This window comes from Thamnophis elegans, chromosome 12 (genome assembly GCF_009769535.1).
Source record: "Thamnophis elegans isolate rThaEle1 chromosome 12, rThaEle1.pri, whole genome shotgun sequence".
NCBI lineage: Eukaryota > Metazoa > Chordata > Lepidosauria > Squamata > Colubridae > Thamnophis > Thamnophis elegans.
This window is the reverse complement of record NC_045552.1, coordinates 55,705,319-55,731,576: the sequence shown is the minus strand read 5'-3', so window position 1 is coordinate 55,731,576 and position 26,258 is coordinate 55,705,319. Positions and strand designations below refer to the sequence as shown.

General features: G+C 47.3%; 1 protein-coding gene across 1 annotated transcript; it reads right to left on the bottom strand.

The window, feature by feature from the left end:
* Positions 1–587: 587 nt before the first annotated feature.
* On the bottom strand, positions 588–25,943 carry PLS3 (plastin 3). The gene is given in 17 exon segments (XM_032227741.1): positions 588–2,018; positions 3,330–3,454; positions 5,670–5,793; positions 5,954–6,087; positions 7,197–7,311; positions 7,428–7,506; positions 8,666–8,861; positions 9,752–9,847; positions 10,341–10,483; positions 15,484–15,649; positions 16,894–16,975; positions 17,119–17,251; positions 18,678–18,779; positions 18,782–18,806; positions 20,300–20,463; positions 22,931–23,018; positions 25,832–25,943. Coding segments are annotated over 16 exon segments (1,884 nt in total). The 5' UTR covers positions 22,998–23,018; positions 25,832–25,943; the 3' UTR covers positions 588–1,885.
* Positions 25,944–26,258: the final 315 nt, after the last annotated feature.

Below are 26,258 nucleotides of genomic sequence, written 5' to 3'. Positions count from 1 at the left end.
GTGTGGACTAGATGACCTATAAGGTCCCTTCCAACTCTGTTAATCTGTTAATGGAGAGATATAGCAATAGCAGTTAGACTTATATACCGCTTCATAGGGCTTTCAGCCCTCTCTAAGCGGTTTACAGAGTCAGCATATTGCCCCCAACAATCCGGGTCCTCATTTTACCCACCTCGGAAGGATGGAAGGCTGAGTCAACCTTGAGCCGGTGAGATTTGAACCGCCGAACTGCAGATAACAGTCAGCGGAAGTGGCTGCAGTACAGCACTCTAACCACTGCGCCACCTCGGCTCTTAATATCCAAGACCTGGACTGACAAAAACCAGGATTCCAAGCCAGAGTTGAGTTTCAAAGAGGTTTTTGTGAAAGAAATCCAGATGCCAGGTTTATAAACCATTTTTTTTATTTCTTCATCAACTGCTTCGCCACCATAATCCAATGCTGTGAATATGTAACAAGGTGATCTCAGGGGTAGCTAACAGCTTGCTAAAGCCAGAATATACTTGCTCCTATGGATAAAAAGCCTTTTCTTTGGTGATAACATTTTTTTCCTTTTATTTATAAAAAATAGTTTCTTTAATCTCGGCCCATTCCGCTCTTCAAGTTACTAGTCCCTGCCTTTTTGCAGAACGGGCCCGGTCCCCACTGTGGCACCCTTCTCACACAGTTTGTTAACAAACAGCTCGTGTCGACTTAAATATCTTTTTTTTTTTTTAAATGGTTTCCATGCAGTTTTTGGAAAAACAAAACAAAACTTTAAAAAAATATGTCCAGGCAAAAATATAAAAGAAAACCAAGGCAGCATATAAACATTGCATCAATTCGAGTTCTCTGGGTTCGATTAAGCCGAGGCAAGGTGGTGGCCTTTGGAGATTGGCGAGTAACGTGGAAATAAAAAAAAACTCGCACAAAGGCAAAGGTGTTGTGCTTTTGTTGGAAGAGAGAAGCGACAACACACTTGTGCTGCGAAGGCAAATGAAAGCAGCACCGTAGGCTTCGGAAGGCTGCAGGGAAACCCACTTCAACCCGGCCAGGTGCCAGGGCACCACCAGGGGGCAGCGGGGGCACCAAATTCCGCTCCCCCCCCCAGCTCGCGCTCAAATCAAAACCTAACCAAGTTTCTAGTCCTTCGGGAGGCGGACTTGAAAGCGAGAGAGAGTCAGGAGTATCGGAAGCCAGAGAACGAGCTCCTGAGACTTTTCAGTGGCACGACTCCTTCTCTGTGGCTAGGTGGCGAAGAACGGGGTGTGCCAAAGGAGCTTCCCCGAGAGGATAAATTCCGTAAAACCTACCTGCCTAATGTATGATTTCTACTAAGTGGTTTTTGATTCCTTTAAAGGTGTGGCTTAAAAACGTTGCTGGATTTGCACCCATGACCGAACAGCAGGTTAAATTACAAAGGAAAAATAAAAGAAACAGTCAAGCCCATCTCAAACCTTTGAACCACTAGAAACTCCTATTATTATTATTATTATTATTCTTTTTTTTTTTAAAGGAAACTTTTTATTTTATTTTCTTTCCTTCTTCCTTTCAGGGCCGGAGAGAGCCTTAAAGCTGGCCACTCTCCCGAAAACTGCCCCTCTGGACGAGGAAAGAAAGCTTTGGTCGGTGTGCCCGCCACCGGCACGAGTGCGAATTGTTCCCTTGGGCACTTGAGGAGATGCAACCTTGAAATTTCTGAGGAAGGGAGGGAAGGAGGGAGGGAGGTGGCTGGGTTGGTTCCCGACCCCCTCTCCCAGACCTCTCCTGGTCTGGGTAGCCAAGGCCAACGTAGAGTCCTTGAGCCAAAGACAGTCCACTCTTCCGGAAGCAGAGCAGAGCACTTCAGTCGGGCATCTGCGCTGGGGGTGGGGAGGGGGCAGGCTGGGGGGGGGGTCTTTGCTCTTTAAACGCGCTTCATCCCTCGGCCCATCAGGCAGGCAAACACGGTCATCACCATCTTGGGCTTCACCTCTACCACGTCATCTGGCAGGGCATAGACGCGGGCACCGATTCTCCTGGCCATGGAGACGGCGTACCTAGGAGAGGAGAGAAGGGCCTGTTCAGATGGGGCAAAAGATCTGCACCCACCCCAGCAGAGGAGGCCTTGAACCCTGAGCCAGTCTAACCCCCGTGGGGATAGATGGAGGATGGGTTAAACTGCCCCCAGAGCCCTGGTGAAGGACATGCCAGGCGAGGGAGTCCGGCTGGCTTCCCTTGAACCGAGAACGGGTGAGCCTAGCTCTTATGACTCGCCAGCCATAGCTGGTGCCGTGGCTCAGGTCTTGGCATGACCACTGACAACACCTTCTGCCGCCACCTGAGATTAAACGTCCCTGAGATGTGTTTGTTTATGAGTAGCTCGAGCCGTTGCTCTGAGCTCGGCAGTTTGGTTGCAAACATTTTGTCACCATTCGAGGAGACGTCGTCCGTGCTCTTTGAAGTGTGCTCATCCGTCAGAACATGGGTCTTCGAATACCTTTTTAATGTGACCTTTTTAAAATTTATCTGCGTGATGTAAATTAGCATAGTTAGTTCAGGTGCTTCTGAGTGGTGGTCCGGTTTCAGAACCAGCCATTCCAACAGTCCAAAGCCAGAAGCATCTGAACCAACTACACTAATTTACATCACACGGACGATACTCAGAACCAAAGACCGAGTAACAACAGCCAATCAACAATCAGACCATGACTCAGAAGTAACGAACTACATCCACACTAATTTACATCACATCAAAAGGTACCCTTTTTTCGGAGCATAAGACGCACCAAGATTTTGAAGAGGCAAATTGGGAATTTAAGTTTTTGCACTCTGCAGACCTCCCAAAAATGGCCCATTTTTTTTCAAAAACGGGCCCGCTTTTTGTCAAAAAAATGGCCATGCATAGTCTTTAGGAGGCTTCCAGAGTGCTTCTGGGGGCTGGGGGGCAAAAACGAGCAAAAAACAGCCCATTTTTTCCTCATTTTTGCCCTCCTCAGCTCCCAGGAGCACTCTGGAAGCCTCCTAAAGGCAATGCATGGCCATTTTGATGAAGGGGGCGGAGTTTCGGGAGGCAAAAAAATGCTGTATTCAGTGTATAAAACGCACCCAGATTTTCACCTTCTTTTTTTGAGGGAAAAAGGTGCGTCCTATACTCAAAAAAATATGGTATTTAAAAGCCAGTGTCCCGGCAGACGAGCACAATTCAAAGCAAGCTGACGACTCCTCCTCGAATGGTGACGAAACGTTTGCAACCAAATTGCCAAGCTCGGAGCTCAGACCAACAGCCCCCCCTCCCCCTTTAAATGTGCCATCTGAACCAGCCCTGCCCCAGAGGAAGGCTGAAAGAGCAACTAATTCTGGCCTCTCACGTGGCATTGCTGTGCTTGTCTTCCTCCGAGAGCTCGCCTGTCTTCACAAGGTCGTAATTTATGCAGCCGGGTTGAATAGCGTCGATTAAATCCACCACGGCCAGGCTGCTGCTGATACTTTTGTCCTGGAGAGAAAAATGAGGGTCTCCTCAATGAAAAGGGTGGACGCATCCGATGAATGCCACCCAGTGGTGGGATTCAAATAATTGAACAACCGGTTCTCTGCCCTAATGACCATCTGGGTAGACGGGGCTCCAGTGGTGGGTTTCAAAAATTGTTGGAACCTACTCTGTGGGTGTGGCCTCCTTTGTGGGAGTGGCTTGCCACCCATGTGACCGGATATGAAATTATGAATTAGTACTTATCGGTCCAAGTAGCTATTCAGAAACTCTGGCATTGAAGCATGCAAGTCTTAAAGCTGCCAAGTTACAAGATCCTTGCCAGTGGTGAGTTTCAAAAAATTTTGGAACCTCTCCTGTAGGTGTGGCCTGCTTTCTGGGTCCACTGGTGGAACCTCTTCTAACCGGTTCGGTAGATTTGACAAACCGGTTCTACCGAATAGGTGCGAACTGGTAGGAACCCACCTCTGCGGGGCTCCCACCCAGTGGTGGGATTCAAATAATTGAACAACCGGTTCTCTGCCCTAATGACCATCCGGGTAGACGGGGCTCTGTGGTCATGTGAGCGTGTGGGCGTGGCCAACTCAATGCCACTCACATCAATGGGCGCTTCGCCTTAGCTGTGACAATGTTAACAAGGGTTAACTGGAGAGGCAGTTTCTGTAAGCAGGGCAATAAAGATGAGGCTAGAAACAACACCAGAATGTTTCCTTCCTGCCTTCCTTACAGGATTAGCCCTGGAAAGTGGGGGGAAAAACAAAAGGAGATTTCTTCCAACAACCGGTTCTCCCGACTGATTAGAAAATTAACAACCGGTTCTCCTGAATAGGTGTGAGCTGGCTGAACCCCACCACTGATACCACCCATTTTAAATGGGGGAGGGAACAGTGGTGGGGTGCGGGCAGTATGCCCCAGTACTGGCATACCAGTGCCTGCCCAGAGCACCAGGAACCGTTTCGGTATGGTGCTCCGGAGGGCCCACCCACATGCCCGAGCTCTTTACCTGTATTTGAGCTCTTTGGCGCTTCCGTGCATGCACAGAAAGTGCACGGGGCTTGCACGATGTTCCGCCAAGCAGCTGGAGCATCACAGAGGCGTCACAAGGGGGAAGGATGAATGCGCGCGCTGCACGCATTCATGTGGTGGATGCTGGGCCCCCATTGCACCATACCAGTTACACCGGGATCCAGAACCCACCACTGGGGGGGTGGGGGGAGAATATGTTGGAGCCCAGTCACTGGAGAAGGACTGGTCAGCTGGTGATGTGTCTGGTTGGCTTGGAGTAGTGCTCAAATTTGTAGTGTTTGGGGGTTTAGCAATAGCAATAGCAGTTAGACATATACCGCTTCATAGGGCTTTCAGCCCTCTCTAAGCGGTTTACAGAGTCAGCATATCGCCCCCAACAATCTGAGTCCTCATTTCTCGGAAGGATGGAAGGCTGAGTCAACCTTGAGCTGGTGAGATTAGAACCGCTGAACTGCAGATAACAGTCAGCTGAAGTGGCCTGCAGTACTGCACCCTAACCACTGCGCCACCTCGGCTCTTATAAAGGAAGCATTGGCAAGGGAATAGGTGGGACTGGCCAGGCTTTGCCAAATTAGCAATAGCAATAGCACTTAGACTTATATAGCGCTTCATAGGGCTTTCAGCCCTCTCTAAGCGGTTTACAGAGTCAGCATATCGCCCCCACAGTCTGGGTCCTCATTTCACCCACCTCGGAAGGATGGAAGGCTGAGTCAACCTTGAGCCGGTGAGATTAGAACCGCTGAACTGCAGATAACAGTCAGCTGAAGTGGCCTGCAATACTGCACCCTAACCACTGCGCCACCTCGGCTCTTGTGCAAAGCACAACCAACATCTTTTTCTGCCATCAGAGATACGAAACCGTTTTTACTGGTGGTGTCCAGGATAATATTTTTTTTTCCAATAATGCCCGATTGCTTTGATTTCTGGAGACAAGGCCGCTCTCTGAAGATGGCCAGGAAAGTTATTACTGTAAATGAGCAAAAAACCTCAGCGTTGTTTTATTGCAAAACTCCTTTTACATGCTCAGTAAGCCTTTAAAAATCCAGCTGTTGGAATAGGGGCAATGGGGTGGAATGGGCCCGTTTGTAGGTTCTGCTCTAAGGATCAACATCTGTCCATTTCCTGATCGACTCACTCCAGCTGCTCCCGGTCCCAAGTGGTCACTCTTTGCGACAAGAAGATCTCAATCACCCACCTTAAAGCTCTGGATAGAACTTGATTTCCCGGCTTCCTTTAAAGTTGTGTTCACCCAATTTACAATGATGTCATCGTTGACTTTCTGACCATCTCCGAGGTCCTCCAGGACATTCAGAGTATATCTGGACAAAGGAGACGTAGAAAAGTTACCCAGGACACAAAAACTGGGGGAAGTCTCGAAGAGAACGTCTAGGTGTGTTTGAACCCCTAGAAATGTAGGTTTTCCATGGAGGGCGTGAGCCTCAAATGACTTTGGACTAAGTGGTAGGGATGCGGGGATACCTTCTCATCACCTGCCAGACCAAAGCCAGGGTGAGGGTCGGGTTCCCGTCGTTGAGATCCTGTCCTCCAATGCCAACCAACGAAAACTTGGCGGGATGCTTTCCTAGATCAACCGCATAGTTGCAGTTTTCCAGCTGTTTGATGAGATAGGAGGAGATTGGAGGAGAGAGAAGGGGGAGAGGGAGAGATCACAGTTAAATCTGGGTGGGGCCAGGAAGCGGCTTTAGTGGTCTTCTTTTCATCCCTCATAGCCAGAAGACGTTGGAGTTAGAAATGCCCCAAAGTGTTCTGACCGAGGCTTCCCGAGAGCCTAAAGCAAAACTCCTTGTCCCGACAAAAATACCCTTTTATTAATTGACTGTGAGTTCTGCTCATTCGCATCCAGCAAAGTCTTTCAAAGGAGGATTTACAGTCACAGACCTCATCTGGCTTGGAGAGCTGCCAGGCTGATCTCTGCAGAACTTGGCAAGGAGTCTCGGAGAGTCCCGAACCAATGAAGTGAACTAATGGTCTCCTGCAAACTCCACTCCCCTTTCGCTCCTCTTTTATTTCCTCTGGGAGGGGCCATTCACCATCCACCTGTGGCTTTACTCCCAAGTCGACCCCTGTTCTTTAGCTCTTCCCTTCGCCTGGCAACTCTGCGCATGCGCCCACTGGGAACAGGCTCCAGCTGTTCTTCTGCCTCACTGAAGTCCAACTCCAAAGGCAGCTGATAACTGTCAGACAGCTCTGGCCCCCTTTCTGCCTCCGACACAGAGCCTTCATCGGAGTCTTCCCCAGACTCCAGGACTGGCCCAGGTTCCTCCCCAACCTCCTCACTGTCCGAATCAGCTGGCCACTGGTGGGCCACAATACAAAGCTAGTCTTTTCTATAAGCCAAGCGAGATCTTTATCCCTAATGAGAAGCTTCATTTCACGAAACCCAAGGGGGGGAAATTGGCTCTTTGGCCCAATCCTGCCTGGAGGGAAGAGTGGGACTCAGCTATCAGCTCTTTGGGACGGCATCCAGAACTCTTTTACCAACATGGGCTAAAGCAGTGGTTCCCAAACTTGGCAACTTTAAGACCTGTGGACTTCAACTCCCAGAGTTCTCCAGCCAGCAGAGCTGGCTGGAGAATTCTGGAAGTTGAAGTCCACAAGTCTTAAAGTTGCCAAGTTTGGGAACCACTGGGCTAAAGCAACAGGGTTTCCCTGAACTGAACCGAAAATGGCTAGTTTAGAAACACCCCCCAGGCTCCATCACCTTCTTCATGTTTGCCCCGAGTTTTGGGTATGGGGGTCTGTTGACTTTGTTCCAGTCAACGGGAACTTTGATCTTCTCGTAGAGCTGTAAAATCACCAGGGCATCTTGGAGGTCACTGGAAGAGAAAAGAGAAATCTGCTCACTGAGAAGTTCAGTTTTCCGAAAAAGACCCGAGGACGGATGGGATCCTGGCCACGTCAACTGGGCCTCCGGAAGAGAAGCCAGACGCACCCGTAGAGATGATTGACGTGTGGGTTTACACCGAGAGAATTCATCCAGTTGCGGAAGGTCCGTTCTTCGCGGGTTTCACCTAAGTTACAAAGAGATGCTGTTGAAGGCGTCTGCCTTTGCTCCTCTACGCATAGACAACACCACAGGCACAAAATTAAAGCACATGACCTCAAAATGCTAAGAGACAAGAGAGCAGAAGAAGGCTTCAGTAGACAGAGATGCAAAGATAGCTTCCTTCCTTCTTTCGTTCTTTCCTTCCATTCCTCTCTCCCTTCTTCCTTCTTTCCTTTCCTTTCTTCCTCCCTCCCTTTCCTTCCCTCCCTTCTTCCTTCCTTCCACCCTCCCTTCTTCCTTCCTTCCTTTCTTCCTTTCCTCCTCCCTCCCTCCCTTCCTTCCCCTTTTCCTTCCTTCCTTTCCTTTCTTCCTTTCCTCCTCCCTCCCTTCCTTCCTTTCCTTTCCTTTCTTCCTTTCTTCCTCCCTCCCTTCCTTCCTTTCCTTCCCCTTTTCCTTCCCACCTTTCCTTTCTTCCTTTCCTCTTCCCTCCCTTCCTTCCTTTCCTTCCTTTTCCTTCCTTCCTTTCCTTTCTTCCTTTCCTCCTCCCTCCCTCCCTTCCTTCCTTTCCTTTCTTCCTTTCCTCCTCCCTCCCTTCCTTTCCTCCCCTTTTTCCTTCCTTCCTTTCCTTTCTTCCTTTCCTCCTCCCTCCCTTCCTTTCCTTCCCCTTTTCCTTCCTTCCTTTCCTTTCTTCCTTTCCTCCTCCCTCCCTTCCTTCCTTTCCTTCCCTGTTTCCTTCCTTCCCTTTCTTCCTCCCTCTCTTCCTGTCCTTCCCTCTCTTCTTCCTTCCTTTCTTCCTTTCCTTTCTTCCTTTCCTCCTCCCTCCCTTCCTTCCTTTCCTTCCCTTTATCCTTCCTTTGTTTCCTTTCTTCCTCCCTCTCTTCCTTTCCTTCTTCCTTCATTCCTTTCCTTTCTTCCTTTTCTCCTCTCTCCATTCCTTTTTTCCCTTTTTCCTTCCTTTCCTTTCCTCCTCCCTCTCTTCCTTTCCTTCCCTCTCTTCTTCCTTCCTCCTTCCCTCCCTCCTTCCTTCCTTTCTTCCTTTCCTCCACCCTCCCTTCCTTTCCTTCCCTTTTTCCTTCCTTCCTTCCTTCCTTCCTTCCTTTCCCTCCCTCCCTCCTCCTCTTTCTCCTCTCTCTTTCTCTCTCACCCACCCTCCCATTAATCACCCAGAAGGAGAAACTTCTCACCTTCTAGTAATGTCCAGTCAATGTCTTGGTTTTCCGGCTTGGTGAGGGCTGGATACTTGTTGAACAAGTTGGCCACGAAGGCCAAATTCAGCTTGGGGTTGCCGCTCACAACATCTGCCGGGGTAACAAACTGCCGACAGCCCAGCCTATCTGCTTGCTGCAGCATGCACTCGGCCCTCTTGAGGTCATCTTTCTCCTACAGGGAAGGAATGGCACAGATGGTACTTTCTGGGTTAGAGCAGGGGTGTCCAAACCTGGGAACTTTAAGACTTGTGGACTTCAACTCCCAGAATTCCCCAGCCAGCATAACTTACTCTCTTGTAATCCCTTCCTCTGCAATCTCTCCACTTACATCAGAAGTCTACAAACTTGGGAACTTTAAGACTTGTGGACGTCAACTCCCAGAATTCCCCAGCCAGCATAACTTACTCTCTTGTAATCCCTTCCTCTGCAATCTCTCCACTTACATCAGAGGTCTACAAACTTGGGAACTTTAAGACTGGTGGACTTCAACTCCCAGAATTCCCCAACCAGCCATGCATGGCTGGCTGGGGAATTCTGGGTGTTGAAGTCCATCAGTCTTAAAGTTCCCAGGTTTGGCCACCCCTGGGCTAGAGGAAGCCACTACTGTGGGAGAAGTATTTTCAAAGACAGGCTCTGAGATCTGGAAGACCTCAGGGACTCGACGGGGATGTGAAGATGGCTGCCATGATCAAGCGCCGAGGCCGCCATCTTGATTTCTTTTTATGTCTCCCCCGCCTCCTTTGAGATGTTCTTCACAGAAGGAGCAAAGAGAACCATCCTAGGCTAACACGCATCATCTTCTACAACGCCTTCAAACAAAGAATGAAATGCATCTTGGCAGTGAGAATCAGCCAGAGTGTCCCTGGTGAAGAGGTCCCTCTGCTTGAAACCAAGAGGTCCCTCTGCTTGAAACCAAAAGACAATGAGAGAACTTGGGAGGAACCTTCTAATAACCACAAATGCTGCCCACCAACGTCATTGGGTGGGAAACACAGCTTCTGTTGAGGATGAGTAGAAGGATAGTTCCAAGGCCCCCAGCAAGCCACCAAGACCCACACTCACATTGAAGCCTGACATGTTGATGATGATTTGTGGTTCTCCTTCCTTCTGTCCTTTGGGGGAGATTTGGTTGAGGAGATGGAAGTAGGCTCTGGAGTCCTGGAAGGAGGCAGAACCAGACAAAGATTAGATTAGAGCAGGGTCTTCCCACTCTGAGATGCGGGGGGAGGGGGGGGGACTTCAACTCCCAGAATTCCCCAGCCAGCCTGAAGTTGAGAAAGACGCCATGAGAAGCATCTGAGGTTTTTTTTTCCCAGCCCAATGTTAGGAATCAACCCCATGGGATGTAATATGTCAATCAGAAGTAGGAAGCATTCCTGTACCTTGACAGAGTTTTGGAAGTCGGAAAGCTTGTGAAATCAAGAGAGAGAAAGGAGAGAGAGAGAGCGAAAGAGAGGAAGGAAGTCCGGATAGCGTAGGAAAGAAGAGAATTAAGAAGGTAAGATGGACAATAATCTGGACCGAGAGAAGGTGAAGGATGCAAGTCACTTAATCCAGACCAGACTCCCCGGAGGGCCATTCAACTTCCACCCATCCCTCCTTCCCAAATGGAAGACTTGTATGGATCTCCTCCCACCAAGACCTCCAATACCTTTATCTCAGAGCTGAAGTTGTTGATCTTGTGCCAGCCGGCGCTCTCCAAGTGGTAATTGGCCCATCGCAGGAGAAGCTCTTCAGGGGACAATTTCATCAGATCTTCCAAAGTCTCCCCATCACACAGCAAGGCAGCCAACGCTGAAAAGGAGGAGAGAAGGAAGACTTACAATACAATACAATACAATACAATACAACACAATACAATACAATACAATAGCAGAGTTGGAAGGGACCTTGGAGGTCTTCTAGTCCAACCCCCTGCCTAGGCAGGAAACCCTATACCCTTTCAGACAGATGGCTATCCAACATCTTCTTTTTTTATGATCTCATAACTGTTATTAATAATGCGTATTTATAACAATTTTTCCCTACTGTTGACAATATACTTGAAGATTGCTTTTTTTATCATCCCATAGATCCATCTTATCTTACAACGGTCCTACTTCTTCTTCCCTCCCTCCCTCTTTCCTTCCCTCGTTTCTTCTCTCCTACTCCCCTTCCTTCCCTCCCTCCTTCCCCTTCCCTCCTTCCCAACATCTTCTTAAAGACTTCCAGTGTTGGGGCATTCACAACTTCTGGTGTCAAGTTGTTCCACTGATTAATTGTTCTCACTGTCAGGAAATTTATCCTTAGTTCCAAGTTGCTTCTCTCCTTGATTAGTTTCCACCCATTGCTTCTTGTTCTACCCTCAGGTGCCTCAGAGAATAGTTTGACTCCCTCTTCTTTGTGGCAGCCCCTGAGATATTGGAAGATGCTATCCTGTCTCCCCTGGTCCTTCTTTTCATTAAACTAGACACACCCAGTTCCTGCAAACGTTCTTCATATGTTTTAGCCTCCAGTCCCCTAATCCTCTTTGTTGCTCTTCTCTGCACTCTTTCCAGAGTCTCCACATCTTTTCTACATTGTGGTGACCAAAACTGGATGCAAATATTCCAAGTGTGGCCTTACCAAGGCCTTATAAAGTGGTATGAACCCTTCACGTGATCTGGATTCTATCCCTCTGTTGATGCAGCCTAGAACTGTGTTGGCTTTTTTGGCAGCTGCTGCACACTGCTGGCTCCTATTTAAATGGTTGTCCACTAGGACTCCAAGATCCCTCCCACCGTTACTACTATTGAGCAAGGTACCACCTATACTGTATTTTGTTTTTCTTGCCTAAATGTAGAGCCTTACTTTTTTCACCATTGAATTTCATTTTGTTAGATAGTCCCCGATGTTCTTACTGCAGCCCCCTCCCCCCCAATTCATGGTTTACCCTCCCCAAGGAAGACGCTTCTTGTGTCTCTTCAGCCGATGTAAACCTTCAGGTGCCCCAAGAGATCCTGGCAGCTTCTGTGCAGATTTCTCTTTATTCCCTCCCCATAATTGCAAGAGGATGGACGGGGCTGAAGCTGAGAGGAGAATTGGTCCAAAATCACCCCATAGATCTGAGGGCCAATGGATGATTTGGACAGGGGTCTCTGCCTGGCCAAATCTTTGATCACCCCAGCAGGCTGGCTCTCAAAACCATTCAGGGAAATCCATTAAAGGCTAAGCGGTTTATTAGAATTCTTTTTAAAAATTGCCTCTGCTGAATCGTAATCCTTAGATTTGATCTCTTAACTTTATTTACAAGGGAAGCAAAATTAATGACTTTGGGGGTTAAGTCCTTGGCAGATGTTTTTCTCTCTTTCTTTCTATCAGGCTGGATTATGAAACCAAAAGAAGGTCAAATCAGGGTTTTAATTTATGGGATCTATTCGATGGGGTCAAGAGAGATGGTCTATTTAGGTATTCTAAGAGGGCGGAAGCAAAAGTCTCCAGATAAAACCTTCGCCTTTGGAAAACAAAATTTATAATCTTATTCTTTTCTAGAAAGAAATGAGATACTTGACGTTTCCGAACGAACCCATTTAGGAAATACTTTGCCTTAACTGATGGTGAAATATTTATTTAGACCGGTGCATTTCAAATTTGGCAACTTTGCGTGGACTCCACCTCCCAGAATTCCCCGTGCTGGTTAGGGGGACTATGTGGGTTGAAAGTCCACACCTCTTAACGTTGCCAAGTTTGAGAAATACCTGGGTGGGTATCCTGCTGGCATATCCCATTCCTTGCACGGGGCTTAAATCAATGTTGAGCACCACTCTCTCTCTCTCTCAAGAGCCAAGGTGGCGCAGTGGTTAAATGCAGCACTGCAGGCTACTGCTAGATCAGCAGGTCAGCGGTTCAAATCTCACCGGCTCAGGGTTGACTCAGCCTTCCATCCTTCCGAGGTGGGTAAAATGAGGACCCAGATTGTTGGGGGCAATATGCTGACTCTCTGTAAACCGCTTAGAGAGGCCTGAAAGGCCTATGAAGCGGTATATAAGTCTACTGCTATTGCTATTGCTATTCTCTTATTTTTTTTTAACTCTGACAGAACTATCCTTATTTATTATAAAGTTACACTATGAGAAACTATTTTGAAAGTATATGGTACATGCCAAAATGTACGGTACTATACATCAAAGTGCATTGTCACAACAGCTTAAGAGTACGCTTTCTTCTTCTTTTTTTTCTTCCAGAACTGTGCAATTGTAATTCCTTTTTTTTTGTTTGTTTCAGAATGGAAGTAATGTTGTGGGAACACAGCAGAACAAAAACAACAGAACGTGAAAATAAAAATGCAATAGTATAAGAAGCGAAGCCAAAGCAGCTTCTCTAAAAATGTAAAGGCACTTTCACATGTGAAAGTATACTTACAGATGTACATTGACACAATTAGGTAACAGTCAACAAGCAGGAAGCTACCAGCACTGCAATCTATCTGACTGACAGCCAAGGAAAATACTGACTTGATTAGAATGGAGGCATTTAGCCTTCAGTATGCCTGTAGTTGTATCCATTTTCGGAGATAATGTTTTTTTATTTTCCATTTTTTCATTTCCATACACTCACATATATACTGTGCATAGCCAACGCCATACAACATTAAACAATAATCGGAGCAATTCCTCTTGTCAACAATACCCCCCAAAATAGAAACCCAATATACCTCTTCCACTCTCCATACACCTCTTTCTTCCACCCCTCTCCAACTTTCTATCTTCCCTCCATCATCCCCCTCTAGCCTACTTCCCCTCCCCCTCTACCACTCCTCTCTCCCGATCCACTCCCTCCCTTCCTTCTCACCCTCCCTCCCATCCTCTCTCCCGCCCTCTCTACCCGTCTTTCTTCTATCCCACTCCTCCTCCCCTTGGTGTATTTCCACTATATGTCAGTGTACTTAACTTATCCTATTTTTACAGAGAAATTAAAGAGAAACAGTATACATGTGAAGTCACATTACATTGAAATCTAACACATCGTATCTAACCTAGTATATATCCCTCCCTCCACCCACCCTCTCCCCCAACCCCCCACCTCCTCCCCCGCCCCGATTTCCCAGAGCCCGTACACGGTATAGATTTTTAACAAACACAGTCTAAAATACGTTGAGAAAAAAGAAATGAAAAAAAAAAGTTAATAACATCTCTACGTTGATCTTAGCTTCTTCTTGCTAAGCTAACTTTGAACAATTTAAACCATACACTGTAGTTGTATCCATTTTCCTTTACATATCCACTTACTATACTTGAAGTAGCTACAATATACCATCAAACTACACACATCTTAACTCAAGTGAATGTTCTAACTGGAAACATTCACTAAACTCACTGTTTGTAATATTTTTCTTCACTAAACAATTTCTAATATAAGCAGTATGGAAGCCAGTACAGATATATTCAGACATACAGAATTTCCTTATGCACTTTCAAGATACCGGCACCCACCTTTGTTATACCATAACAACAATCACTAGGGTAGAATTCAGAGGTGGGTTCCTACCAGTTCGCACCTATTCGGTAGAACCGGTTCGTCAAATCTACTGAACCGGTTAGAAAATAGTTCCACCAGTGGACCTGGAAAGCAGGCCACACCTACAGAAGAGGTTCCAACATTTTTTGAAACCCACCACTGGTCCTTGGATATGATTATTCTACACTATCATGCTCCTATTTATAAAACTCAGTGCCTCTGTGAAAGGTAAGGATGACTACTGCGTTTGTGGTGCAATCAGAACATTGCGTGTGTTGAAGTTATTTTAAACGCAAACCAAAGATGCCTTTTAAAAGTTTACATCCTATTCTTATACATGCCAATGCTGTGTGTGTGGTAATTTAAGGTGGTTCTGACAAGTGTCATTGGCATCTTCATATCCGGTCACATGGGTGGCAAGCCACTCCCATCCGGTCACATGGGTGGCAAGCCACTCCCACAAAGGAGGCCACACCCACAGAGTAGGTTCGAACAATTTTTGAAACCCACCACTGGGTAGAATGCACTTAAAAGAAAGCTGATATTTTCAAGTTTGTCCCACAGCACCACTCTCATGCCATCCCGTTACTTGTGTATCCCATCCTACAACTTTCCCCCCATCAAAGGCTGGTCCAGACGTGCCGTTTGCACTTTACATTGGGGCTGCCCTTGAAGAGTGTTCGGAGACTACAGTTGGTCCAGAATGCAGCCGCGCGAGCGATATTGGGCGAGCTGCACTGGCTCCCTATTGGTCTCTGGACGCGCTACAAAGTGCTGGTGATTATCTTTAAAGCCCTACATGGCCTTGGACCTGGATATCTGAGAGACCGCCTCCTGCTGCACACCTCCCAACGGCTGATAAAAACTCACAGGCTAGGCCTCCTCCGGGTACCGTCGACCGGACAATGCCGGCTGGCGTCCACTCGGGGGGAGAGCCTTTTCTGTAGCTGCTCCGGCTCTGTGGAACGATCTGCCCGCAGAGATCCGGACCCTTCCCACTCTCGCGGCCTTCCAAAAAGCCACCAAAACCTGGCTGTTCCGGCAGGCCTGGGGTTGTTGATCTATAAATCAGGTCCAACCCCCAGTTAAGCCAAATGTATGTTGTGTTTTTAAATTGCTTCGTTTTCTTTCCCCCTATTTGTGATTTTTATTTTGTCCTGTATTTGTAAGCCGCCCGGAGTCCTCCGGGATTGGGTGGCATATAAGGTCATTAAATTACAATTACAACCCATTCAATGCCCTCCACAACCCACCGTGGACCTGGGCACCGTTGCATAGTGGACAATGAGAAGCAGAGGCCCCCGATGAGCTTCCCTTACCTTCATTTTTGCTGAGCTCAATGTCTGCAAATAATCCAATCTTGATGATCTGCCAGAGGAGGCCGAGGACCAGGTGGGGTTTCCCTTCCCTTAAATCCTCCGCTCCGATGTTGACCACGTGGCACCCAATGGCGGAGGCCGAATTCAGAGCCAAATTCAGATTTTCCTGCAAACGAAGACGAAGCCTTTTCATAGGAAGTCATCTGTAGTCCTTTTTTTTTTAATTGAAAAGTCTTAATAAATTTTACAAATATTTCCCCTTCCCGAAGAGCCGAGGTGGCACAGTGGTTAAATGCAGCACTGCAGGCTACTTCAGCTGACTGCAGTTCTGCAGTTCGGCTGTTCAAATCTCACCGGCTCAAGGTTGACTCAGCCTTCCATCTTTCCGAGGTGGGTAAAATGAGGACCCGGATTGTTGTTGGGGGCAATATGCTGACTCTGTAAGCCGCTTAGACGGGGCTGAAAGCCCTATGAAGCGGTATATAAGTCTAACTGCTATTGCTATTGCTATTCCCCCACCTCCAACCTCCCTCCCCCCAACTTCCCAGAGCAAAATACAGGGTATAAACATTTAATAATCATACACTAACATAAGCTAACTAGCTATAGCATCCTAGTTCCTCTTGTACTTTAACTCCCCTTTTATTAAACTAAATTTAGATAAATTATAGCATCCCTTGTTCATTTATAAGCTAATTGAAATTTCGTAGTCCGATATTTATTTCGAATGCAATCAATCCATCTTCTCCATTCCAACTTATATTTCTCATCTTGAAGTCATGAGATCCAGGATCTGTTCCACACCATCGCTCCCCCCCCCCTCAATGAGGGGCATTAAACAAACTCTTTTCCCCGAGACCAAAATATTTAAAATTTCCTGCCTGGCCAACCTTGAACGGGGGAGATAGCCGGCTGAAAACAACAGAGAAATGTGTGGCTTTCTCACTGCCAGAGCAAGATAAGGCTTGAGGCGCCGGTAACTAATCAAGGAGGGAAGAGAGGGGAGAAAAGGGGGAAAAAGAGGGAAGAGGAAAGAACAAAAAAGGGAGGAGGGAAGAGAAAGGGAGGAAAAAGAGGCAGGGGGAAGAGAAGACAGAAGAAGAAGAGGAGAGAGAGAGGAGGGACTCTTTGTTGAAAAGCTTCTGATAAGTTTCCCCGCTTGGATAGCGGCCAAACAGTCTTGGTTCATCTTCCCCTTTGATTGCAATTAATATTTACTGAGAGACCTCTCTTCTGTTGGGGAAAGGTTCTGCTTTCAACGTCCAACAGAGAGGCAGCACAAAAGGCTCTTTTAATAATTAAAAGCCAACTAAACCCATCCCTTCTCCTAGCCGCCGCCCCCCCCTTGGACCACAAACAGACCCAGCCTTATTTAAGCTGTGGGGAGAGGAGACCTGGGAAACAAAGCACCTGAATTATGAATGGGGTGAGCTTCTTCTTGTTGATGGCTCGTTCATCAATGGTGTCGGGAACGGAGAGGTTGATCATTTTACTGCAGGGAAGCAAGAAGGGAAACGGACACCCACCCAAGGCGTTAAAAAGAGAAGATGGAGAACGGCCTCCCTCTTCGCGGAGGGTCTTCTGCTGCCCACCTCCCCGCCCCCCATGGGCCTCGCCCCTGAGCAGGAGACTCACCACAAGACGATGCCATCCCCCATGGCTTTGAAGAGGTCATCTGTGTTTGGGTTCATGGGAATGACATGCTTGCAATCCTGGTCGTTTTCCAAAGCTTTGTTGATCCAGTTCACAAAGGCATATTTCTCCTCATCTGAAGGAGAGAGGAAGTTCTGAGGTTCACACTCAAGTCACACCGGTGGGGAAAACCCTCCAAGGCTGCAGCTCAAAACCCCCCCACTGGCACTTGGGTGGGGGTGGGGAGTAGGGTGGAATGGGGTACAACGGTTTGCCAAGGCAAGAGAATAGCTATGAGACTCAACGCCAGTTCTCCCCTTGAAGTCGGAAGGGTGGGGGTTTGCACTGCAATGCCATGTCCTCCACCTTGTCCCAGAGCCGAGGTGGCGCAGTGGTTAGAGTGCAGTACTGCAGGCTACTTCATCTGAATGCTAGCTGCAGTTCGACAGTTCAAATCTCACCAGCTCAGAATTGACTCATCCTTCTGTGGTGGGTAAAATGAGGACCCAGATTGTTGGGGGAAAGAGGCTGACACTATAAACCACTTAGAGAGGGCTGTAGAGCAGTGTGAAGCAGTATATAAGCCTAAGTGCTATTGCTATTGCTAACTCTGCTCACTGCCAGGAGTTCGATCCTGACCAGCTCAAGGCTGACTCAGCCTTCCATCCTTCCAAGGTGGGTAAAATGAGGACCCAGATTGTTGGGGGAAAGAGGCTGACTCTATAAACCAATTAGAGGGGGCTGTAGAGCACTGTGAAGCAGTATATAAGTCTAAGTGCTATTGCTATTGCTAACTCTGCTCACTGCCAGGAGTTCGATCCTGATGGGACTCAAGGTTAACTCAGCCTTCCATCCTTCTGAGGTGGGTAAATGAGGACCCAGATTGTTGGGGCACGAGGCTGACACTATAAACCATTTAGAGAGGGCTGTAGAGCACTGTGAAGCAGTATATAAGTCTAAGTGCTATTGCTAACTCTGCCCACTGTCAGGAGTTCGATCCTGACCAGCTCAAGGTTGACTCAGCCTTCCATCCTTCCAAGGTGGGTAAAATGAGGACCCAGATTGTCGGAGGGGCCATAGGCTGACTCTGTAAACCGCTCAGAGAGGGCTATAAAAGCACTATGAAGCGGTATATGTCTAAGTGCTATTGCTATTACCCTCCTCGTCCCCTTGGGCACCCCTTGATCAAGGCTGCATTAACTACAGATAGTCCTCAACTTATGGCCACAATTGGAACCGAAGTGTTTTTTTTGGCCAGAAGAAATTATAACTTTGAAGCGTAGTTCAACAAACGCTCAGCTGAGGACTATTTGTAGTAGAAAAATCCCGAGAAAGACTTTCTCCTTGCTTTAGATCACTCAAGAACCAGGACTACAGGCTTAATGGATATTAGGGTCTTGGGTCTATCAAAAGAAGGTGGAGAAGAAATCCAACTGGCTTCACCCTGGGACTTTGGCCACCAAGGGCACCTTGGTGGTGCGGTCCACAGAAGACCTTTGGGCAGCGGTGAGAAGCTTCATGTAGGAAGGGCAGAAAAGTACGAGTCACAATCCTGGCCTCACCTGAGTACGAGTGTTGGGTCCCTTCGCTGGACAGCTCCGAAGTGCCGCCGATGGCGCAGATGCCTTCCTTCCGGTTGATGGCTTTGCGGAAGGTTTTGGCCCGTCGCTGCTTTTCACTTCTTGGAAGATCTGCAAGCGTAAATGTGCACAATTATTTCAGGACTTGTGGAAGCATCTGAAGGTGGACGTGGTTAGCCCAAGGACGTTTTGGTCCCGATTCACAGTTGCCAAAGTCTTCCCGTGAAGATCTAATACCACACCAGGCTGGCTGGAATGCACCCTAACTTCCTTGCTCCCTGCTAAGCCGAGCCGAGGTGGCGCAGTGGTTAGGGTGCAGTACTGCAGGCCACTTCAAGCTGACTGTTATCTGCAGTTCAGCGGTTCAAATCTCACCGGCTCAAGGTTGACTCAGCCTTCCATCCCTCCGAGGTGGGTGAAATGAGGACCCGGATTGTTGGGGGCGATATGCTGACTCTGTAAACCGCTTAGAGAGGGCTGAAAGCCCTATGAAGCGGTATATAAGTCTAACTGCTATTGCTATTGCTATTACTAAGCTCATCCCTGCTCATATTTCCTACTTGGGAAACCAGAATTGCATGAAAGAGGCATTCCCTTTTACAGGTCTTTTTTTCCATTGTCGTTCTTGGTTTCCGTTCTCAACGTGCATGAAAACACTTATTTCTTGCAAGCTACTTCCAAAGAATGACTTTTTTTTTCTGGCTTGGCTGGGGGGACTGGGGGGGGGTTGAACACCAACTGAGAAAGCTGTTCCCTTTTTTCTTGCTGTTTGGCTCCTTCTGATTGAATTCCTTTATTTCTTTAAAGGGTTATTCTGTGCTCTGTTTTTTAAGGCTTTGGAAAAGAGAGGAAGAGGGGGAGAGTCCTTTTTTGTAAACAACACACACACACACAACCCAGAATAAATTCTGGGAGAGGAGAGGACCTGGGGGGGCACACGCGATCCTAAAAACTCCTCTAAGAGACTGGGGGTGCCGTGATCGCAGTCCTTTCAGCATTGGAGGGGTTGCCGCAAAGAAGAGGGGTGGGGGATCAATCTCTCTTCTCTAAAGGGAAGCCACGCATGGACACTAATCAAGGAGAACCTGGAGGTTGAGGAAAACATTCCTCACAGTTGGAAAAATTAATCAGCGGAAGGACTTGTCTCTAGAAGTTATGGGGGTTCGACCGCTAGAGATTTTTACAGAAAAGTTTGGACAGCCAGTCTCCTACCTTGGGGAAGGGGTTGGACTAGAAGACCTCCCAGGTCCCGTCCAACTCGTTTATTCTGTTATCCTTTTGGGTTGCAGCAGCAGAGATACGGGAGACCAAGATGGAACCTTATTTAGAAGGTCCTGGATTAATCCATCGTAATTTAATCCTGAGGGACCCCCCCGATTTGCTGGCTCGAGATTTCTCTGCTCTGCTGCGTTCAACATTGTTTTGTTGATTTACACATTTTTAATCCGGAAAATGCCGGCGATGGGGGCGTAGAATAATAGGGTGAATAAAGGCATAGAGGAAGGGCTGAAGGAAGGAAAGTTGGATGGTTCCCCCAGGAGAAGCCGCTGCCCAGAGTTTGGGGGGGAATCAGAGGAGTAACGCCAGGAGGGTTCCAGCCTTACGTAAACGAACTCTTCAAAGCTAATCTTTCCATCTTTGTTCTTGTCTCCGTCGATCATCAGCTTCTGAATTATCTCTCGGACTTTGTATCCCGGGAGCGGAAGATTGGCTTCCTTGAAGAGTTCGTGCAGCTCATAATCGCAGATGAAACCGTTGCTGTTGAGATCTTTCAGGGGGAAGAGAAAGAGAGATTGGGACAATCAGGAACAAGGCGGGGGTCTAATCTCAAGCCCCCCCCCCCGAAGCCTACACCCTACTGTAGCGATCTCCAACCTTGGTACCTTTTTAAATATATTTTTTACTTTTTCTACATTTAAAATAGTGCAAAGAGCCGAGGTGGCGCAGTGGTTAGGGTGCAATGCTGCAGGCCACTTCAGCTGACTGTTATCTGCAGTTCAGCGGTTCTAATCTCACCGGCTCAAGGTTGACTCAGCCTTCCATCCTTCCGAGGTGGGTGAAATGAGGACCCAGACTGTGGGGGCGATATGCTGACTCTGTAAACCGCTTAGAGAGGGCTGAAAGCCCTATGAAGCGGTATATAAGTCTAACTGCTATTGCTATTGCTAGCACAGTGAAGTCGTAAGGACCATACAATCACATTATATACAGATAATTAGCTATTAGCCTACTTAATACATTGTCTATCTTTCTATCCAATCATATTATTTACAGTTTGTTCCAGTCTTGTCACCTTTATACCAATCATAAAATCTGTTCCAGACTTCAAAGTATTCCGATTCCCCTTTATTTTTTAGTTCAAGGGTGATCTGCTTTCGCACAGGCCAAAGTTTTTTCTAAATATATCTAACTCTGATGGTGTATTTTATTTTTTCCAATACTGAGCATAAGTTAAACACGCCTCAGTTAGTAACATGTATAATTAGATAGAGCACATCTTTCTTATACCCCTCCGGTATTATGCCTAGGAGGAAAAATTTCTGGTTTGAACAAAATTGGATCCCCCACCATTTGGTCCAGCCATGATTATAAGAGCCGAGGTGGCGCAGTGGTTAGGGTGCAGCACTGCAGGGCCACTTCAGCTGACTGTTATCTGCAGTTCAGCGGTTCTAATCTCACCGGCTCAAGTTTGACTCAGCCTTCCATCCTTCCGAGGTGGGTGAAATGAGGACCCGGATTGTTCTTGGGGGCAATATGCTGACTCTGTAAACCGCTTAGAGAGGGCTGAAAAGCCCTATGAAGCGGTAGATAAGTCTAACTGCTATTGCTAAAGAAGGAAAGAAAGAAAGAAAGAAAGAAAGAAAGAAAGAAAGAAAGAAAGAAAGAAAGAAAGAAAGAGCCGAGGTGGCGCAGTGGTTAGGGTGCTGTACTGCAGGCCACTTCAGCTGACTGTTATCTGCAGTTCAGCGGTTCTAATCTCACCGGCTCAAGGTTGACTCAGCCTTCCATCCTTCCGAGGTGGGTAAATGAGGACCCGGATTGTTGTTGGGGGCGATATGCTGACTCTGTAAACCGCTTAGACAGGGCTGAAAGCCCTATGAAGCGGTATGTAAGTCTAACTGCTACTATTAATATATCCCAAGGCTTTTCTTTATCATGCTGCTGAGAAGTCCACTTGGTTTGAGTAGGGAGAAGAGCTGGGGGTCCCACACTCCAGGGGAGCTGAGAGGAATTAGTAATTTAGTATTTAATAAATTTATATGCCACCCAATCCCGTAGGACTCTGGGTGGCTTACAAAAACAAGATAAAAGATAAAAGTTAAAAAGAGAAAAAGAGAAACAGCGGTATATAAGTCTAACTGCTATTGCTATTGCTTTAGCTGTTACAATGTCATAAGGGTTAACCAGAGAGGCAGTTTCTGTAAGCAGGGCAATAAAGATTAGGCTAGAAACGACACCAGAATGTTTCCTTCCTGCCTTCCTTACAGGATTAGCCCTGTAAAGTGGGGAAAAACAAAAGGAGATTTCTTCCAACAACCGGTTCTCTGAACTGCTTAGAAAGTTAACAACTGGTTCTCCTGAATAGGTGCGAGCCGGCTGAATCCCTCCCACTGAAGGTTCTAACTTTTCCTTACGGGGAATCCAAACTGGGCCCGCAAAACAGGGATAATTCTAGGGGTGGGCTGCTCCCCAAGCTCTGGAGGCTCGAGGAAAGCCTCCGGAGCTTGGGAAGGGCAAACATTCTTCCCCCTCCCATTGAGTAGGCCACACCCACAATGACCACGGCCATCCAGCAAACTGGGCAGAGATCCAGTTGCTAACTTTTTCGATCCCAACCCTGGTCATGGGACGGCAAGAGGTTTCAAAGAGCCATAAATGTGAGCCTGTTGCCAGAGCACGCAAAATGCAATCATGTGACTGCAGGGGTGGGTAGGGATGGGGCAGCCTTTGGACCTTCAAAACTGGGTTGTGGGTAGCTCTGGGGAGGTCCTTCGTATCTTCAAAGGGCTGTTGAGTGACCGTCAAGGGCTTCCTGTATTGAAATCGAAGGAGTGGTGGGGAGTTATCTTTCTCCAAATCAGAAGTTAAATCAGCGTAATGGGTGAAAAGCAAGTGAAGGACTAGAAAATGTTTATGATTGCAACCCCCCCCCCCAAAAAAAAAATGAGGTTCTGGGAAACGGGTCCAAGCCCAATGTATCAGGCCCGATTTCTGGCACGAACGGAACCACTTACCAACTTTGGAGAAGGCCTCCCTGAGTTCCTCTAGCTCATCTTTGGATATCTGTGTGGTGCTGGCCATCTTTGCGCATTAACACAACACCTAAAAAAGGAGAAGGAGGGAGGGGAGAGAGAGAAAGAAAGAGAAAACCCCCAATAAGTTAGGAACACAAGTCCACCTCCAATAAGATTCATTCCACCTACACAAAGGACTGATTAATTTTCCCTGGGTTGTGTTAGTACGCAGCTAAGGACTTGCATCTCTCATCAGGGTTTCAAAAATTGTTGGAACCTACTCTGTGGGTGTGGCCTCCTTTGTGGGAGTGGCTTGCCGCCCACGTGACCAGATGGGAGTGGCTTGCTGCCCATGTGACCGGATGGGAGTGGCTTGCCGCCCATGTGACCGGATATGAAATTATGAATTAGTCCTTAGGTCGGTCCAAGTAGCTATTCAGAAGTTAGTGGTTAGAAGCAATCGTAAAGCAAGATATGGAATTAAAACCAGAAATATTTTGTTGGCTATTTGAAAGGGAGTATAATATATATTTAATTTTACACGTGTTAGCAGCTGCTGGAATTGTGTTTGCACAACGGTAGAAAAGCAGAGATATATAAATGAATAAATATTACAATGTGCAGGGATAAATAAATTGACAATTAAAATCAAGAAGGCTTTGAATACTTTTTCACGTGGGATTGGTTTTAGCAATTGCCGACTAACGGAAACAGAAATTAGAAATCCAAAAGTATGAAAGAAAACACCAATTATGTAAGGAAAGGTCCCTAAAATGTATCAGGAAATATTACTAGATCATTATTAATGCGTAATAACTGCGGGACATTACACCCCACCATGTGGTTTCAAAAAATTTTGGAACCTCTTCTGTAGGTGTGGCCTGCTTCCGGGTCCACTGGTGGAACCTCTTCTAATTGGTTTGGCAGATTTGACGAACCGGTTCTACTGAATAGGTGCGAACTGGTAGGAACCCACCTGTCTGGCACGGAGAAATGCTTGAGTCTTTTGGGGGGATTCTACCACCCCCAAAACCTTCTAGAATTTTTTTTTTTAATCAAAGAACCAGACTCCTGATTATTATTATTATTATTATTTGCTACAGTAAATCCTGAAATTCATCGGTGCTTTTTCTGGGATCTGTTCACCAGAGGGATGCCGTTTTTTAATGCCCGCAACCGCGCTGAAAGAGCCACCACTTCAGTAGCTGAAAAGGTCCCTTCCTCAATTCCGTTCTCTTTTCTCCTTCTTTTTTTTTTAGCAGATTTTTTTAAAATTATTTTTTTCCCTTCTACACCACCTTACAGTCATTACATCAACATTGTTATGTCATCCTACCTGTACATGTATATAATATTTCGCTTCTATATTTACACACCTTTATACACAGTTCTACATATATTTATATATATTGTTTTTTGGCTTAATAAATTTTGTTCTTGTTTTGCAGCCATTTGTACTAATTGTTCCAAATTTCATAATATTCCGACTCTTCTTTATCTTTTAATTTCAGGGTTAATTTCTCCATCTCTGCACAATCCAAAGTTTTTTTTTATCACTAATTCGTCCGAGGGGGTATTATTTTGTTTCCAGCATTGGGCAAAAGCTATTCTAGCTGTAGTTAGCAGATGTGTGAATATGTACTTAATTTTCTTTGCATATTTCCCTTTGATTATTCCCAGTAGAAAGATTTCGGGTTTGTATTTTATCTGTTCTCCTGTAATTTCTTGCACCCATTTCCAAATTTTTGTCCAATATTTTTGTCTTTCCGGGCAGGTCCACTATATGTGATAATAGGTCCCTTGTACTTTTTTACACTTCCGTTCTCTTTTCAAACTGGTTTGGGCCTCCTGCTTCTCTTGTCACCAAGGGACATCCAGGACTCAAGCAAATAAACAAGCCCATGTTCCCAAGGTCCTCGCAAACACTCGCTGGTGTGTGTGCGCCTGCTGAGTTTATTCTTCTCTTTCTCCCAGTTCCCCACCCTCCAGGGGTGGGTTCCAGATCCCGTCGCAATCGGTATGCTGTGCACAAAGCCGGGCGTCCTAGTTGGGCACGTGCGCTGCGCACACATGGACATGCCACTGCCCTGAGACACCCAGCTGCTCAGCGGCGGTCGTGCAGGCGTGCGTGCACAATTGGCCGGTCGTGTTATCAACAGCTATGGAAAGCGGGCGGGCAGGAGGGGCAAAACGAGCCACCGTACCGGTATGCTGGCCGCTACTTCCAGTACGGCTGTACCACCGGGAACCCACCACTGCCACCCTCCCATAAAGAGGACGGAGATCCTGAGCACACATACAACCCAGCTGGGGAAGGGAGGGAGGCTGGATTGAGAAGCGAAACTGACCCAAGGCCAGACTGGGGTTTCAGGGTCTCAGCAGTGAGGTCTTTCCTCCCTCCTCCCTTGGGAGTAGTTTTAACTATCCTAACTAAATAGCTAACTATTTAACTAGGATTAAAGCTAGCCGCCCCCTTGGCAAGGAACAAACTCCTCCCCAGGTCCAGGCTGGGTCCACCTGGCTAAGCCACCTAGTGAAAAGCTGGAAAACACTCACAAACAGCCGGATGAAAAGTAAACAGGGGGGGGGGGGAATCCGTGGAACTTCCTGGCCAAGGAAAAGGTGTCCAGAAAAAGCCACAAGGACCATCACAAGGTGGAAGATGCTGCTTGCCAGCAAGTTTGGTTGGAGGAAGCCCAGGGAACACCCCCTCCCTCTTTGCGGCATAGTCCTCCCCCCCCCAAACACACACACACACATTTTCCCCAGCTGCAAGCCACCCAGAGCAATGAAAATGTTTGCAGCCCAGAGATTCATTGGCTCCCCCAGTCAGCCTGGTCTCCTTGTTGGGAGAAGCTACCTGACGTTCCCTTCCTTCCTTGGGCAGACGGACTGCATTACCTCTGACCTGGAGCCATTCTGTGGTGGATTTTCCTGTCCTTAGGCCCATTTTTCTTCTAGGTAAACAAGCGGGGGGGGGTGGGTGTTGAACCATCTCCTACTTTCCTGCAGCGGCCCAAAGGGATGAGCCGTTTCCTTGTTTGCTCAATTCTCTCCACGCCAAAAATGCCGCTCTCTCGCTCAGTCCCTATTTTACAGCCCAGGCATTGCGCAACACGCCGCATGGCTCACTGGGCCCGCCGTGAAATTATCCCATTCGAAAAGGCGCGAACCATCAGGTCGCACCACCACCCCCCCAAGCTCAATTTCAGGAAACGGAATAGAATTTGCCACATTTTACAAAACTACAGGCCGTCCGCCTGTCTAACCCGTGTTTTGCTGATGAGACGGTTACGTCTTTTAAGTCGAGGAGGCCCTTCGTTCCCTA